Genomic DNA, 16,286 nt, shown 5'->3' with positions numbered 1-16,286 from the left:
CCCTACGCTTAGGACAAGAAAATAGTGTCAGAATTGCTATAAGGTAAACATAAAGCTTCCCCTCACACAGACGGGCTAGTCGTTCCCGACTCTAGGGGGCGCTGCTCATCTCCGTTTCAAAGCCGAAGAGCCAGCTCTGTCCAAAGATGTCTCTGTGGTCATGTGGCCGGCATGACTCAACGCCGAAGGCGCACGGAACGCCGTTTCCTTCCCACCAAAGGTGGTTCCTATTTTTCTACTTGCATTTTTTTTACGTGCTTTCGAACTGCTAGGTTGGCAGAAGCTGGGACAAGTTAACGGGAGCTCACTCCCTTACGCGGCGGTAGGGATTCGAACTGCCGAATCGCCGACTTTTCTGATTGACAAGCTCAGCCTCTTAGCCACTGAGCCGCCGCGTCCCGTGTCAAAATGGCTAATTACAGCTCGAGAGAAGCTGGGACGGTTTAAGGCCCGAAATACCATCCGGGGAAGGAGGTTGTTCTTGGGTGGAAGCATGAAGCAGGCCATTCCGTTAAGCGGAAAGGTTTCACCCTCGCAGGAACAGCGTAATCTGGTGGGCTACCTACAGGTAGTCCTCCTACTAACAACGCTTCGCTTAGGGACCGTTTCAATTCACAACGGCGCTGGGGGAAAAAGCGGCGCGGGGGCCCTTCTTCACCTCTGCACCGTCTCCCCAGGATCGTGGTGGTGGTGGTGGGGCTTACCTTTCGAGACTCGCATTGACGACCGTTGCGGGGTTCCCCGGAGTCAGGCGATTTGCTTTTGCGACCTTCGGACAGGCCAAGCCCGTGTCAGATCCACTTAGCGACCAGTTTAAGAACGGCAGACGTGCTTCCCTTAACCGATGGGGGTGAGACACGTTGTAAGACGGGAGCAAAACTCCCGTAGCGAATTTCTCGCTTAATAACGGAGACCTGGCATTGCTTTCACTGCTCCCTATGCCCGATTGTTTCCCTGATTCCTGCAGCTTTTGTGTTTTTTGGGGGGGTCCCTTCTGTAAGAACTCCCCCCCCCCTTCTTTGCTCTCTTCCCAGCTGATGCCTACATCTGTACTGAAATGATGGGAAGGAAAGAACATACAAACTAATGCAAGTTTATTCTCCGCTTCCCTTAACGAGCAGGATTTTCCTCTGACTTCTGCTACCAAGGTGGCGCAGTGGTTAAATGCAGCACTGCAGGCTACTGCTAGATCAGCAGTTCAGCGGTTCAAATCTCACCGGCTCAGGGTTGACTCAGCCTTCCATCCTTCCGAGGTGGGTAAAATGAGGACCCAGATTGTTGGGGGCAATATGCTGACTCTCTGTAAATCGCTTAGAGAGGGCTGAAAGCCCTATGAAGCGGTATATAAGTCCACTGCTATTGCTATTACCTGACCACCGGGGGGGGGGTCTTGAATTCTCCCCTCTGGACCACCAGCTCACCTTAAAAATAAAACCAAGTGGAGCCGCCGAACCTTTTCCCCTGTGTCCCTGCTCATTAAACGAAGAGACTCGGTTACATTCCTGCCTGCCACGAATCAAAGGATTTTCCGGATACGGCAACAATTGAAAGATTTAATATTTTCTATCACGGTTAACAGCATGCTATTCAGGGTCACCTTCCCATTAGGTGGATTTCTCCGCTTCTCCCGGGGGATGGGAGGGTATCATTCCAGCCCCCACCCCTCCCACAACTGTGTCTTTTCGCAGAAGTCCGAGGAGCAGGCAAGAACTTCGAATTTCCCGGGCGTTTACTTCCTTCCGCGGAGCAAGACACAGAAAAAAGGGTGGGTTTATTCCCCCCCCCCCTTCCCACCCTCATTCAGCCATTTCTCTGGATAATACATGCTTTATGCAGCTCGCGGACAGAGCGGTAATAGCAGCCATTGGAAAGAGGCACGGTTAAAACGGACGCATCACAAGGAGGGTCAGAGGCTCATTCCTGGCCCCAAGAAAGAAAGAGAGAGAGAGAGAGAGAAAGAGAGAGAAAGAGAGAGAGAAAGAGAGAATATTGTGGAGCTAGGACATACTTATTGTCGTACGAGAAACGGAAGGTAATGCAAGGATGAAAAATTCATTCTAGGACAGAGTTAAGACGTTGGCGTCTACAAAATAGAACATTGTAGGGGTGACGAGCAGAGAAGACACCGTTTTAGTGAGGATGGGATCTTATGGATGCCTTCGTCCCTGGGCCCCTGAGGTCCTGCATCAAGTTCTTGGGTGGAAGCCAGAAGTCCAAGGAAAGTCCACCATTTAACGTCCTGCGGGTGTTGTGGCCTGCCAGCAGAGTCGGACAGTGAGGACGTTAGGGAGGAGCATGGGCCAGTCCTGGAGGCTGGAGAAGGCTCGGACGAGGGCTCTGCGTCGGAGGCAGAGAGGGGGCCAAAACTGTCTGGCAGTTCTCGGCTGCCTTCGGAGCGAGACAGCAGTGAGGCGGAGGAACAGCTGGAGCCTGTTCCCAGTGTGCACATGCGCAGAGCTGCCAGAAGAAAATAAGAGCTCAGGAATCCGGGTCGACTTGGGAGTAAAGCCACAGGTGGACGGTGAATGGCCCCTCCTATAGGGACTAAAAGTGTAGCGAAAGGGGAGTGTGGGCTTTTGCAGGAAACAATTAACGTTCGTTCGTTCATTCGTTAGTTTGTTTCAGGAGTGTGAAGATCTGTCCGTGAATCTCAGAGACTCTGCCAATTCTTTCCTTGCACAGCACCTCGTTTGGAAAATATTGACATGGCAGATAAGGTCTGTGGTCATAAATACTCCTTTGAAAGACTGTTTCCCAGGCCTTGGCTGAATGTGAATGAGAGGAATTCACATTCGTTTCATAAAAGGGTTTTCTTTTTTTTTGTCAGGGCCAGGAATCCGCTCTGTGCTTTTTCGGGGGGAAGCCGAGGTCACAACAATGGGTCAGGTCCAGCATTTGTCCCCGATCCGGAGAGTTCAGCCAGCAAAGATCTGCAGCCTGGGAGACAGCCAATGGACTTGAGTGCAAAAAGCAGGACAGGCGAGCTGCACGTTACACTTCGGCCGTGCGTGAAAAGGGGAGTCGCGGGGTGCAAAATTGAACTCGGTAAAGACATTCCGTAAGAAAGACTGGTCTTTCCCCCCCCCCCCACTCTTCCTTTTTCCCGTTTTCGGTTCTTTGCAGAGGGAGGGAACGGAGGGCTAATCCCACCACCAGCAAATATCCCACAGAGATTTTTTTTTTCACCCAACGCCTCGGAGCAGGTTTGTAGGTTTAAAAAAAAAGGAACTAAACCAGACCCGGGCTGGTTTTGTTGAGCATCACTTCTTCATGGGACAGGAGAAGCCCGCGTCTTCGCCGGGTTCGAAAGATAAGGGAGGCATTCACATCCCGCGTCTCTGGATTCAGATGCTGTGCTGCATTGCAGGGAAAGAATAACGATAATAATGAAATAAAGATGGGAAAATCCAGAAGAAGGGAAAGGAAGGGAGGGGAGAGAGAGAGAGAGAGGCAGAGAAATTGAGAAAGTTTGACATCGTAAATTATTCATCCAACGTGCCTAATGGACACATTATTTAATGGTTCGTGTTCCCATTAAACAAACCGTCCGTTGCATTAGCAGGTTGGCGCCCTTTTGGATTCAAAAGCATTAAGTTCCCATTGGCAGATGTCACCTCCCCAACGCTAAACGCTGAATTATGCATCACGATCATCTAAAAGAATCAATAGCCAGGAAATGACTCGAGGTTGGCTAATGGCGGAGCCTCTTCTTGGAAGGTTTGGATGTTTTCATTAAAATCCCTCCGCCCCGAACATGGGAATGCACCACCAAGCTCTCCTTACGTTCTGACCTAGGCTTCCTGGGGACAGTAAAAAAAATCACACTCTTAGTCCCCCCAAAACCCCTCTTTTTATTTCAATGGCTGTGAATTACGTTCATTCACAGCCCGTAATGAGTCACAAACAGTTTGTTGAAGAGTCCGACAGAAGTCTGCCAAAGTCTTTCGGGATAAGGCTGATAAGCACCCGCCTTTATCTCCCTTGAAACGCTGCCAGAGACCTAATTGGCAATTAGCTTTGCAAGGCCACACAGAGCACAGAGTCAAAACGGAGCTTCAGAGTTTAAACCGACCACAATGAACCAAGTTGCTTCCTGCAAAAACTCACGTGCCTTTGCTCCTCCTTTATGTCGTATGGGAGGGGCCAATCGTCTCCAAGTCTTACTCCCGAGTCGCGCTTTGGTCTTAACTTTGCCTCCAACGCAGAGCCCTCATCCAAGCCTTCCCCAGAGTCCAGGACTGGCCCATGTTCCTCCCCAACCCTCCTCACTGTCCGATTCTGCTGCCAGCTCTGCAGGCTGCCGGCGGGCCTCAACACCTTATGCCATTTTTTGGAGGTACCACAGGATGAACGTGGTCTGTCAGAGATGACCCAGCACACAACCATGGCAGCCGTTAACCCTGGAGAAAGTGACAGGCAGCCCTCATCTTAAGACCGCAATTGAAGCTCCAGATTTTCCCTCGCTCAGTAGCGAGACAGCCGGGGAGTGAGTTTTCCTCCATTTTACGACCTTCGCTTTGCCACATCTGTCAAGGGAACCACCGCGGTGGTTAAGGGTGTGACACGATTGTTAAGTGAATCTGGCTTCCCCAGGGATTTTGCTGATCTGTAGGTCCCAAAAGCAAGCTGGAACCAAAGAGATATTTCCTGACAGTGGGAACAATTAACCGGTGGAACGACTTGCCACCAGAACTTGTGAATTCTCTAACATTGGAAGTTTTTAAGAAGCTGTTGCCTGATCAGGGGGTTGGACTAGAAGACCTCCAAGGTACCTTCCAACTCTGTTATTCTATTCCATTCTATTCTCCTTCTTTCCTTATTCTATTCTATTCCTGTTCTGTTCTGTTTTGTTCTGTTCCATTCCTATTCCTATTCTACTCTACTTCATTCCATTCCATTCTATTCTCTTTTCTTCTTTCCTTATTCTATTCTATTCCATTCTACTCTATTCTACTTCCTTCCTTCCTTCTTTCCTTATTCTATTCCATTCCTGTTCTGTTCCTGTTCCTATTTCCATTCCACTCTATTCTCCTTCCTTCTTTCCTTATTGTATTCTATTCCTCTTCTGTTCTGTTTTGTTCTGTTCATATTCCTATTCTATTCTATTCCATTCCATTCTATTCTCCTTCCTTCTTTCCTTATTCTATTCTATTCCATTCTATTCTCCTTCCCTCTTTCCTTATTCTATTCTATTCCTGTTCTGTTTTGTTCTGTTCTGTTCCTATTCTACTCTGTTCCATTCCATTCTATTCCTTCTTTCCTTATTCTATTCTATTCCATTCCATTCTACTTCCTTCCTCTTTTCCTTATCCTATTCTTTTCCAGTTCTGTTCTGTTCTGTTCCTATTCCTATTCTACTCTATTCCATTCCATTCTATTCGCCTTCCTTCTTTCCTTATTCCATTCTATTCTATTCTATTCTATTCTACCCTCATTCCTTCTTTCCTTATTCTATTCTATTCTATTCCTATTCTATTCTGTTCTCCTTCCTTCTTTCCTTATTCTATTCTATTCCATTCCATTCTCCTTCCTTCTTTCCTTATTCTATTCTATTCCTTTCCATTCTCCTTCCTCTTTTCCTTATTCTATTCTATTCCTGTTCTGTTCTGTTTTGTTCTGTTCCTATTCCTATTCTACTCTATTCCATTCCATTCTACCCTCCTTCCCTCTTTCCTTATTCCATTCTATTCTATTCCATTCCATTCTATTCCATTCCATTCTATTCTACTCTATTCTATTCTACCCTCCTTCCTTCTTTCCTTATTCCATTCTATTCTATTCCATTCCATTCTATTCCATTCCATTCTATTCTACTCTATTCTATTCTACCCTCCTTCCTTCTTTCCTTATTCTATTCTATTCTATTCTATTCTAATCCTATTCTATTCTGTTCTGTTCTTAGACACTACAACCGTCATAAGTATCGGCCAGTTGCCAAGCCTCTAAATTTTGATCACATGATCGCAGAGATTTGCTACAAGGGCGTGAAAAAACACTCTTCAGTCTCTCCCCCCCCCAGGGTGTGGCAACTTCAAACCGTCACTAAAAGAACTGTTGCAGGTCGAGGACTACCTATATCCCTGAGGTTGCCAAAGGACTTGAAAAGACAGGGCCCAAATCGCTCCCATACCAATAGCGAGATCTGTTGCTTTCAAAGACGGGAATGTGGCCATTTGGCTGCTCTGTCTGCTCTTTGCAAATGGGCTTCCCCCCCCCCCCCCCCAAGAGAGTTTTTGCTTTGGCAGCTGCCCATTTTCCTTTCCAAGCACGCCTCTGCACCCCCCCCCCCCCAAAGCTATTCTGGTAAATCACGATCGCCTTCAAGGAGGGGTTCTTCCAAGCAAGGCTGAATTAGCACTCTCTGGAGTCTTGTCTGTCACCTCCCGGCCTTCAACTTTCTCTTGGTAACGCCATGCCAGCTTCTCCTTCTTTCGTTCCTTATTCTATTCTATTCCATTCTACTTCCTTCCTCCTTTCCTTATTTTATTCTATTCCTGTTCTGTTTTGTTCTGTTCCTATTCCTATTCTACTCTATTCCATTCCATTCTCCTTCCTTCTTTCCTTATTCCATTCTATTCCGTTCCATTCTATTCTATTCTACTCTATTCTATTCTACTTCCTTCTTTCTTTCCTTATTCTATTCTATTCCGTTCCATTCTATTCTATTCTACTCTATTCTACTTCCTTCTTTCTTTCCTTATTCTATTCTATTCCTGTTCTGTTCTGTTTTGTTCTGTTCCTATTCCTATTCTACTCTATTCCATTCCATTCCATTCTATTCTCCTTCCTTCTTTCCTTCTTCTATTCTATTCCATTCTATTCTCCTTCCTTCTTTCCTTATTCCATTCCATTCTATTCTATTCTACTTACTTCCTTCTTTCCTTATTCTATTCTATTCCGTTCCAATCTATTCTCCTTCCTCCTTTCCTTATTCTATTCTATTCCATTCTATTCTTCTTCCTTCCTTCTTTCCTTATTCTATTCTATTCCGTTCCATTCTATTCTATTCTACTCTATTCTATTCTACTTTCTTCCTTCTTTCCTTATTCTATTCTATTCCATTCTATTCTACTTCCTTCCTTCTTTCCTTATTCTATTCTATTCCGTTCCAATCTATTCTCCTTCCTCCTTTCCTTATTCTATTCTATTCCATTCTATTCTTCTTCCTTCCTTCTTTCCTTATTCTATTCTATTCCGTTCCATTCTATTCTATTCTATTCTACTTTCTTCCTCCTTTCCTTATTCTATTCTATTCCATTCTATTCTTCTTCCTTCCTTCTTTCCTTATTCTATTCTATTCTGTTCCAATCTATTCTCCTTCCTCCTTTCCTTATTCTATTCTATTCCATTCTATTCTTCTTCCTTCCTTCTTTCCTTATTCTATTCTATTCCGTTCCATTCTATTCTATTCTACTCTATTCTATTCTATTCTACTTTCTTCCTCCTTTCCGTATTCTATTCTATTCCATTCTATTCTTCTTCCTTCCTTCTTTCCTTATTCTATTCTATTCTGTTCCAATCTATTCTCCTTCCTCCTTTCCTTATTCTATTCTATTCCATTCTATTCTTCTTCCTTCTTTCCTTATTCTATTCTATTCCGTTCCATTCTATTCTATTCTACTCTATTCTATTCTACTTTCTTCCTTCTTTCCTTATTCTATTCTATTCCATTCCATTCTATTCTACTCTATTCTATTCTCCTTCCTTCTTTCCTTATTCTATTCCATTCCATTCTACTTCCTTCATTTTGTATGCTGGTCTCGCAGCTTCCCCACCCCCTATGCCCATGATGGTAAACCTACTCTACTTCTTTATTCTATTCCATTCTATTCTCCTTCCTTCTTTCCTTATTCCATTCCATTCCGTTCCATTCTACTCTCCTTCCTTCTTCTCCTATTCTATTCTACTCTATTCTACTTCCTTCCTTCTTTCCTTATTCTATTCCATTCCATTCTATTCTCCTTCCTTCTTTCCTTATTCTATTCTGTTCCATTCTATTCTATTCCACTCTATTCTATTATACTTTCTTCCTTCTTTCCTTTTCTATTCTATTCCATTCCAATCTATTCTCCTTCCTTCTTTCCTTATTCTATTCTCTTCCATTCCATTCTGCTCTATTCTTCTTGCTTCCTTCTTTCCTTATTCTATTCTATTCCGTTCCATTCTATTCTATTCCACTCTATTCTATTATACTTTCTTCCTTCTTTCCTTATTCTATTCCATTCCATTCTATTCTACTCTATTCTTCTTCCTTCCTTCTTTCCTTATTCTATTCCATTCCATTCTACTTCCTTCATTTTGTATGCTGGTCTCGCAGCTTCCCCACCCCCTATGCCCATGATGGCAAACCTACTCTACTTCTTTATTCTATTCCATTCTATTCTCCTTCCTTCTTTCCTTATTCCATTCCATTCCGTTCCATTCTACTCTCCTTCCTTCTTCTCCTATTCTATTCTACTCTATTCTACTTCCTTCCTTCTTTCCTTATTCTATTCCATTCCATTCTATTCTCCTTCCTTCTTTCCTTATTCTATTCTGTTCCATTCTATTCTATTCCACTCTATTCTATTATACTTTCTTCCTTCTTTCCTTTTCTATTCTATTCCATTCCAATCTATTCTCCTTCCTTCTTTCCTTATTCTATTCTCTTCCATTCCATTCTGCTCTATTCTTCTTGCTTCCTTCTTTCCTTATTCTATTCTATTCCGTTCCATTCTATTCTATTCCACTCTATTCTATTATACTTTCTTCCTTCTTTCCTTATTCTATTCCATTCCATTCTATTCTACTCTATTCTTCTTCCTTCCTTCTTTCCTTATTCTATTCCATTCCATTCTACTTCCTTCATTTTGTATGCTGGTCTCGCAGCTTCCCCACCCCCTATGCCCATGATGGCAAACCTACTCTACTTCTTTATTCTATTCCATTCTATTCTCCTTCCTTCTTTCCTTATTCCATTCCATTCCGTTCCATTCTACTCTCCTTCCTTCTTCTCCTATTCTATTCTACTCTATTCTACTTCCTTCCTTCTTTCCTTATTCTATTCCATTCCATTCTATTCTCCTTCCTTCTTTCCTTATTCTATTCTGTTCCATTCTATTCTATTCCACTCTATTCTATTATACTTTCTTCCTTCTTTCCTTTTCTATTCTATTCCATTCCAATCTATTCTCCTTCCTTCTTTCCTTATTCTATTCTCTTCCATTCCATTCTGCTCTATTCTTCTTGCTTCCTTCTTTCCTTATTCTATTCTATTCCGTTCCATTCTATTCTATTCCACTCTATTCTATTATACTTTCTTCCTTCTTTCCTTATTCTATTCCATTCCATTCTATTCTACTCTATTCTTCTTCCTTCCTTCTTTCCTTATTCTATTCCATTCCATTCTACTTCCTTCATTTTGTATGCTGGTCTCGCAGCTTCCCCACCCCCTATGCCCATGATGGCAAACCTATGGCACGCATGCCAAAGGTGGCACTCAGAGCTCTCTTCGTGGGCTGTCACCAGCGGCTCTCCTGGTTAACACACTTCACAAAATGGCTGGAAAAACAGCCTGAAAATAGCCCGGAAAACGGCAAAAAAAAAAAAAAAATAGGCGTGCGCGTACCCCCAAGCTGGTCTTTGGGTTTCCAGTGCTTTGGTGCGCGAAGACCAACTGGCCAGCGCATATGCCGGGAGGCTGAAGACCAACTGGCCGATGCACGCATGCATTGGCCAGCTAGTCTTCGGGTTTCCAGCACTCTGCCATGCGTGCACATGGCACTCGATGCCAAAATCGTTCACCATCACTACCCTATGCAATCCCTTTGCCCGTTGTCTAAGCCAGTGTTTCTCAACCTTGGCAACTTGAAGATGTCCGGACTTCAACTCCCAGAATTCCCCAGCCAGCGAATGCTGGCTGGGGAATTCTGGAAGTTGAAGTCCGGACATCTTCAAGTTGCCAAGGTTGAGAAACACTGGTCTAAGCTAAGGAAGCTCAAACACATAGTGGTGGTGGTGGGGGAATGGTTTTTCTTACAGGAATCTCACTCCCGCTTCGTGTGTGTCTCCTGCCTCTTTGATTAGCACCCGCCGTAGCCATAATCCTTCAGATATGTGCCGTTCTTCGGCTCACTTAATTAAAGGCGCGCTTTTGAGTAGATGGAGGCAATTAATCCAACCGCAGCCGATGGGAACGTCACGGTTTCCGTTCGGAACGTTAAAAAAAATGTCACTCTGAAAAGTTGGCGGGGGGAGACCTTAAGGATTGGCCTCCTTAGGGTGCCGTCGGCCAGACAGTGTCGGCTAGCGACCCCCAGGGGGAGAGCCTTCTTTGTGGGCGCACCTTCCCTCTGGAATGAGCTGCCCCCGGAGCTTCATATAATTCCCGACCTCCGGTCCTTCCGACGGGCCCTAAAAAGTTGGCTTTTCCAGCAAGCCAGCCTGGCCTGAACAAAACAAAACAAATGATTGATTATTGTTAATTTTAATCAGGTTTTGTTTTACAAAAATGTTATTGTTAATCTTAATTGGGTTTGTTTTTTGGATATTCTATCTAATTTTTTAAAAAACTTTTGTAATATGTGTTTTTGTAATACACCTCTTTCTAAGGTGAGAAGCTGTCTGTATGTAGTTACATCCTGTTTTTGTACTATATTTATGTTCTCTATTGCATGTCTAGGAATTTCCCACATGGGTATCTTATCGTTTAGTTTATATTGATATTTTTTCCAGACCCGCAGTAGAGCATTCCTTAAAATATGACTTTTAAAATTCTTGTCATATAGCAAGTAAGCATGCCAACCATATACCAAATCATGCCCTTCGATATTAACTATTCTATCATCTGTTGAGTTAATCCAATCGCTGATTACTGATAAAAACTACTGCTTCATAATATGGTTTTAGATTTGGCAATTTCAAACCTCCTCTCTCACGTTACATCTTGCATTATTTTTAGTTTTATTCTCGGCTTCTTCCTTGCCCCAAACAAATTTGTTACTGCCCTTCTGCCATTCTAGCAAGTTTGCATCTTTTTAAAGCATTGGTATCATTTGAAAAAGAAATAAAAATTTAGGCAAGACATTCATTTTCACTGCTGCTATTCTTCCCAACAAGGATAATTGTAATTTTTCCCAATTTTTCATCTCTATCTGTATGCTACGCCATAGTGGCTCATAATTATACTTATATGGTTTCCCATTTGAGGTTGAAATAAAGACTCCTAGATATTTAACCTTTTTAACTATTTCACATCCTGTCGTTTTTTTCTAATTCTTCCCTTTGATTAGTGTTCATGTTTTTAACTAATAATACGTATAATATGTGTTTTTAATGTTGTACGCTGCCCTGAGTCCTTGGGAGAAGGGCGGCATATAAATCCAATAAACCAAACCAAATCAAACCAAGGATCATCCAGTCTAGTTGTTTGCAAACTTGGTAATTTTGTGCGTGGCACGACAAAACCGCGCTCGTCAAAATAGTGGTGATAAAATCGTGTCGCTAAAGCCGCGACGTCATCACCGCCGCGACAACAGCGCGGCAACAGAAGGGCCCTTTAAAACGGCTCCACGGCAGAAAGCCGATTTAAATTAAGGTAAGGGTTAGGATTAGGTTTAGGGGTTAGGTTTAGGGTTAGGTTTAGGGTTAGGTTTAGGGTTAGGTTTAGGGTTAGGTTTAGGGTTAGGTTTAGGGTTAGGTTTAGGGTTGGGTTAGGTTTAGGGTTAGGGTTAGGGTTAGGTTTAGGGTTAGGTTTAGGGTTAGGTTTAGGGTACTGAGTGCTTCGGAAGGCACGGATTTGCCCTCCGCAATTATGTTATCGTGGTAGAGTCGCGTTTTTCCTTAGCGTTTCGAACGGCATGGATTAGCCTTTCGCACTTATGTCTCTGTGGATAAGGGCTTCGCGGTATTGTGGTGGAACCAATTTTGTGTATCCAGCAGCTTGCAGAATTTCCTAACCAGGCATGGGTGGGCTTCAACTCCCAGCCCCGCCAAGCCTCGATGAAGCTGGTTCGGAAACAGAGTTTCAGGGTTTCAATTTTAGGTTTTTTCCGGTGTCAACAAGGCTCCAATCTCCTTTTTTTAAAAAACAATGTGGGTTTTTTTTTGAGGGGGGGGCTAATTCGGCTTGTGGGCGCGACATTTCTCCTTTGCACCAACAGAGGGCGCTCAAGACAGCTGTCCCCAAAGAAGAATGGAATATAAACACATTTTTAAAAAAAAGAAAACCTAATTAAATGTGCATTAAGAACGCAAGAGCTTTCCTCCATCTGTACTAAGGTTCATTGGAGGCGTGGAGAAGGCTTGGAGCGTTGCCAAACTCAAAAACCCCTCCTCAAGTCACTATCCCATTAGGCTGCAGCTGTCCATCCCCTCCAGCCATTCCTAAGGGGTCAATTCATGAATACAGCATTGCATGTCAAGCTCCTCCACTTTCTATGGGTATCATTGTGTTATTATTAGAATAGAATAGAATAGAATAGAATAGAATAGAATAGAATAGAATAGAATAATAGAACAGAACAGGAAAGAAGAGAATAGAATGGAACAGAACAGAATAAGGAAAAAAGGAAGGAGAATGGAATGAAATAGAATAGAATAGAATAGAATAGAATACAATAGAATAGCAGAATAGAATAGAATAGAATAGAATAGAATAGAATAATAGAACAGAACAGGAAAGAAGAGAATAGAATGGAACAGAACAGAATAAGGAAAAAAGGAAGGAGAATGGAATGAAATAGAATAGAATAGAATAGAATAGAATACAATAGAATAGCAGAATAGAATAGAAATAGAAGAGGATAGAATAGAAAAAGAGCAGAATAGTATAGAAGGAAGGAGAATAGAATAGAAGGAAGGAGAATAGAATGGAATGGAATATTTAGAATAAAGAATTTAGGATAAAATAGAGTAGAATGGAGAATACAGAGCTGGAATGGAATGGAATGGAGTTTGAATAGAATAGAATAGAATAGAATAGAATAGGAATTAGAATGGAATGGAATAGAATGAAATTAGGAAAGAATGAAATTAGGAACAGAATAGAAAATAGAATAAAACATAGAAGAGAAGAGAATAGGAATAGAACAGAACAGAATAGCATAGGAATAGAATAGAATATCAGAGTTGGAAGGGGCCTTGGAGGTCTTCTAGTCCAACCCCCTGCCTAGGCAGGAAACCCTATACCATTTCAGACAAATGGCTATCCAACATCTTCTTAAAGACTTCCAGTGTTGGGGCATTCACAACTTCTGGAGACAACTTCTGTTCCACTGATGAATTGTTCTAACTGTCAGGAAATTTATCCTGAGTTCTAAGTTGCTTCTCTCCTTGATTAATTTCCACCCATTGCTTCTTGTTCTACCCTCAGGTGCCTTAGAGAATAGCTTGACTCCCTCTTCTTTGGGGCAACCCCTGAGATACTGGAAGACTGCTATCCTGTCTCCCCTGGTCCTTCTTTTCATTAAACTAGACATATATCAATTCCTGCAACCGTTCTTCATCCAGCCACTATTCTATGAATGGAAGGGATGAAGATTGCAATGCTGCTTTTGGTGGGTCCTGCAGACTGCAAAGCTCTCCACCCAATATTTATGGGAATCGAAAAATCAAAACTCCCATTGTGATTTGGGGGGGGGGGAAAGCTGCTGGCCATTTGTGCCCCTCTCTATGTGTTTGGAGACATCTTAGGATGGGTCCCTCTGCCCCCACATGCCCGGAGGGGGGCTTCTGTGAACCTGCTTGGGGAATCCAGTAACCCAATCCTTTGGCAGCTGTTGTCTGTGAGCGAAAGCTGCAGACGTCGGCCAGATGGAGGGTGGGGGGGGAAGTCATCCGAATTGGCTGATAATTCATCCCCAGAGCTGAACCAAATTCTCCATCTGCCCTTAAGGGATGCGAAGCAGAGAAGAGGCCGTCCCTAACTTACAACGGTCCATTTAGGGACCGTTCGGAATTAAAGCGGCGCGGAAAACAGCACCGTTTCACACTTACGACCGTTTCACACTTACGACCCCATGGCGACGTGATAGCCATTCAGACGCTTGGCAACTGGCTGGAATTTATGACGGCGGCAGTGATTCCCCCCCCCCCTTTTGGGCGACAAGAGAAGTTGATGGGGAAGCCGGATTCCCTTAACGAGGGTGAGGCTGATTTCTTAACTGCAGTGATTCACTTAGCAACTCCGGCAAGGAAGGTTGTAAAATGGGGCAAAAGTCATGTAATGGTTGTCGCACTAGACGACATACATTTTAGGCTCAATTGGGGGTTGTAGGAAGGAAGGAAGGAAGGAAAGAAGGAAAGGAAAGAGAGAGAGAGCGAGGTAGGAAGGAAGGAGAAAGGGAGATTGGAAAGAAGGAAGGAAGGGGAAGAGAGGAGAGAAGAGGAGGAAGGAAAGGCAAGGGGAAGGGAAAAGAAGAAAGGGAAGGGAGGGAAGAGGAGGAAGGAAGGAAGGAAGGAAGGGGAAGAGAGGAGAGAAGAGGAGGAAGGAAAGGCAAAGGGAAGGGAAAAGAAGAAAGGGAAGGGAGGGAAGAGGAGAAGGAAGGAAGGAAGGAAGGAAGGAAGGAAGGAAGGAAGGAAGGAAGGAAGGAAGGAAGGAAAGGAAAAAGATAGAGGTAGGAAGGAAGGAGAAAGGGAGATTGGAAAGAAGGAAGGAAGGGGAAGGGAGGAGAGAAGAGGAGGAAGGAAAGGCAAAGGGAAGGGAAAAGCAGGAAGGGAGGGAAGAGAAGGAAGGAAAGGAAAGAGAGAGATAGAGGTAGGAAGGAAGGAGAAAGGGAGATTGGAAAGAAGGAAGGAAGAAGGGGAGGAGAGGAGAGGAGGAAGGAAAGGCAAAGGGAGGGGAAAAGAAGAAAGGGAAGGGAGGGAAGAGAAGGAAGGAAGGAAAGGAAAGAGAGCGAGATAGAGGTAGGAAGGAAGGAGAAAGAGAGGAAGGGGAAGAGAGGAGAGAAGAGGAGGAAGGAAAGGCAAAGGGAAGGGAAAAGAAGAAAGGGAAGGGAGTGAAGAGGAGGAAGGAAGGAAGGGGAAGAGAGGAGAGAAGAGGAGGAAGGAAAGGCAAAGGGAAGGGAAAAGAAGAAAGGGAAGGGAGTGAAGAGGAGGAAGGAAGGAAGGGGAAGTGGAGAGGAGAGGAGGAAGGAAAGGCAAAGGGAAGGGAAAAGAAGAAAGAGAAGGAAGAGGAAGAAAGGAAGGAAGGGAAAGTGGAGAAGAGGAAGGAAAGGCAAAGGGAAGGGAAAAGAAGAAAAGAAAAGGAGGGAAGAGGAGGAAGGAAGGAAAGAAGGAAGGACAATTATACCAAAAAAGTAGACTTAAAGCCAGAGTGAGAGGAACATTGAATAAAATGCCATCAGCAGTAAAAAAAAATTCCAAAATAAAAATACAACAGCCTAATCCAGCCAAGAAATGTGATTACATCCCTCTAACGTTCTCATTTATTATTCATTTTCGCTCTTCTAATTTGCCTCAGAAATTCACCAGGTGGATTGCAAAGCTAGCAAAAACCTTAAAAGTGCAAAAGACAGACGTGCTCCGAACTCTGGAGAGGAAAGAAAGAAAGAAGGAAGGAAGGAAGGAAGGAAGGAAGGAAGGAAGGAAGGAAGGAAGGAAGAAAGAAAGAAAGAAAGAAAGAAAGAAAGAAGAAAAGAAAGGAAGGATGGTAGGAAAGAAAGAAAGAAAGAAGAAAGGAAGGAAGGAAAGGAAGAAAGAAGGAAAGAAAGGAAGGATGGTAGGAAGGAAGGAAAGAAAGAAAGAAAGAAAGAAAGAAAGAAAGAAAGAAAGAAAGAAAGAAAGAAAGATGGCTAACAATGGTACAATGCAATGGAGAAATGCAGAGAATAAAATAATACCGAAAAGAGAGGCGAACTCCAACTTTGATTGGAGTGGGGACTGAAAATCCAGCTGATACCAACATAACCAAAACGAGATTTAGAAAGAGGGAAAATGCCGTTGCCAGATGTGGAAGGTTTAAAGTTAGGTCTTCTTTTGGATGGAATGGCCAAGTAGGGGAACATAGAATCCCAGGGCTGGAAGTGATCCTAGAGGTCTTGTAGTCCAACCCTCCGCTCAAGGCAGGAGACTCTTCCACCATTCCGGACAAATGACAATCCAGTCTATTTTTGAAAATATCCAGTGCCACAACTTCTGGTGGCAGGTTGTTCCACTGATTAATTGTTCTAACTGTCTAAAGAAATTTCTCCTTAGTTCTAGGTTGCTTCTCTCCTTGATTAGTTTCCACCCATTGCTTCTTGTTCTACCTTCAGGTGCTTTGGAGAATAGCTGGACTCCCTCTTCTTTGTGGCAACCCCTGAGATATT

The 16,286-nt window shown here is 43.5% G+C and overlaps 1 protein-coding gene across 1 annotated transcript in view; it reads right to left on the bottom strand.

The window, feature by feature from the left end:
* Window positions 1–3,084: 3,084 nt before the first annotated feature.
* TMEM233 (transmembrane protein 233) overlaps window positions 3,085–16,286 on the bottom strand; it is a 28,626-nt gene continuing 15,424 nt past the window's right edge. Inside the window, exon 3 of the mRNA XM_087703747.1 lies at window positions 3,085–3,356. Within this exon, the coding sequence (XP_087559873.1) occupies window positions 3,345–3,356 (12 nt within the window). The 3' untranslated portion in view covers window positions 3,085–3,344. The remainder of the gene's footprint in view (window positions 3,357–16,286) is intronic.

The sequence above is a fragment of the Thamnophis sirtalis genome, unplaced genomic scaffold (genome assembly GCF_051295495.1).
Source record: "Thamnophis sirtalis isolate CommonGarterSnake01/CBP01778 unplaced genomic scaffold, rThaSir2_p1.2 scaffold_2, whole genome shotgun sequence".
NCBI classification, from domain to species: domain Eukaryota; kingdom Metazoa; phylum Chordata; class Lepidosauria; order Squamata; family Natricidae; genus Thamnophis; species Thamnophis sirtalis.
The sequence above is the reverse complement of the archived record's forward strand: the minus strand, read 5'-3'. Positions and strand labels throughout refer to the sequence as shown.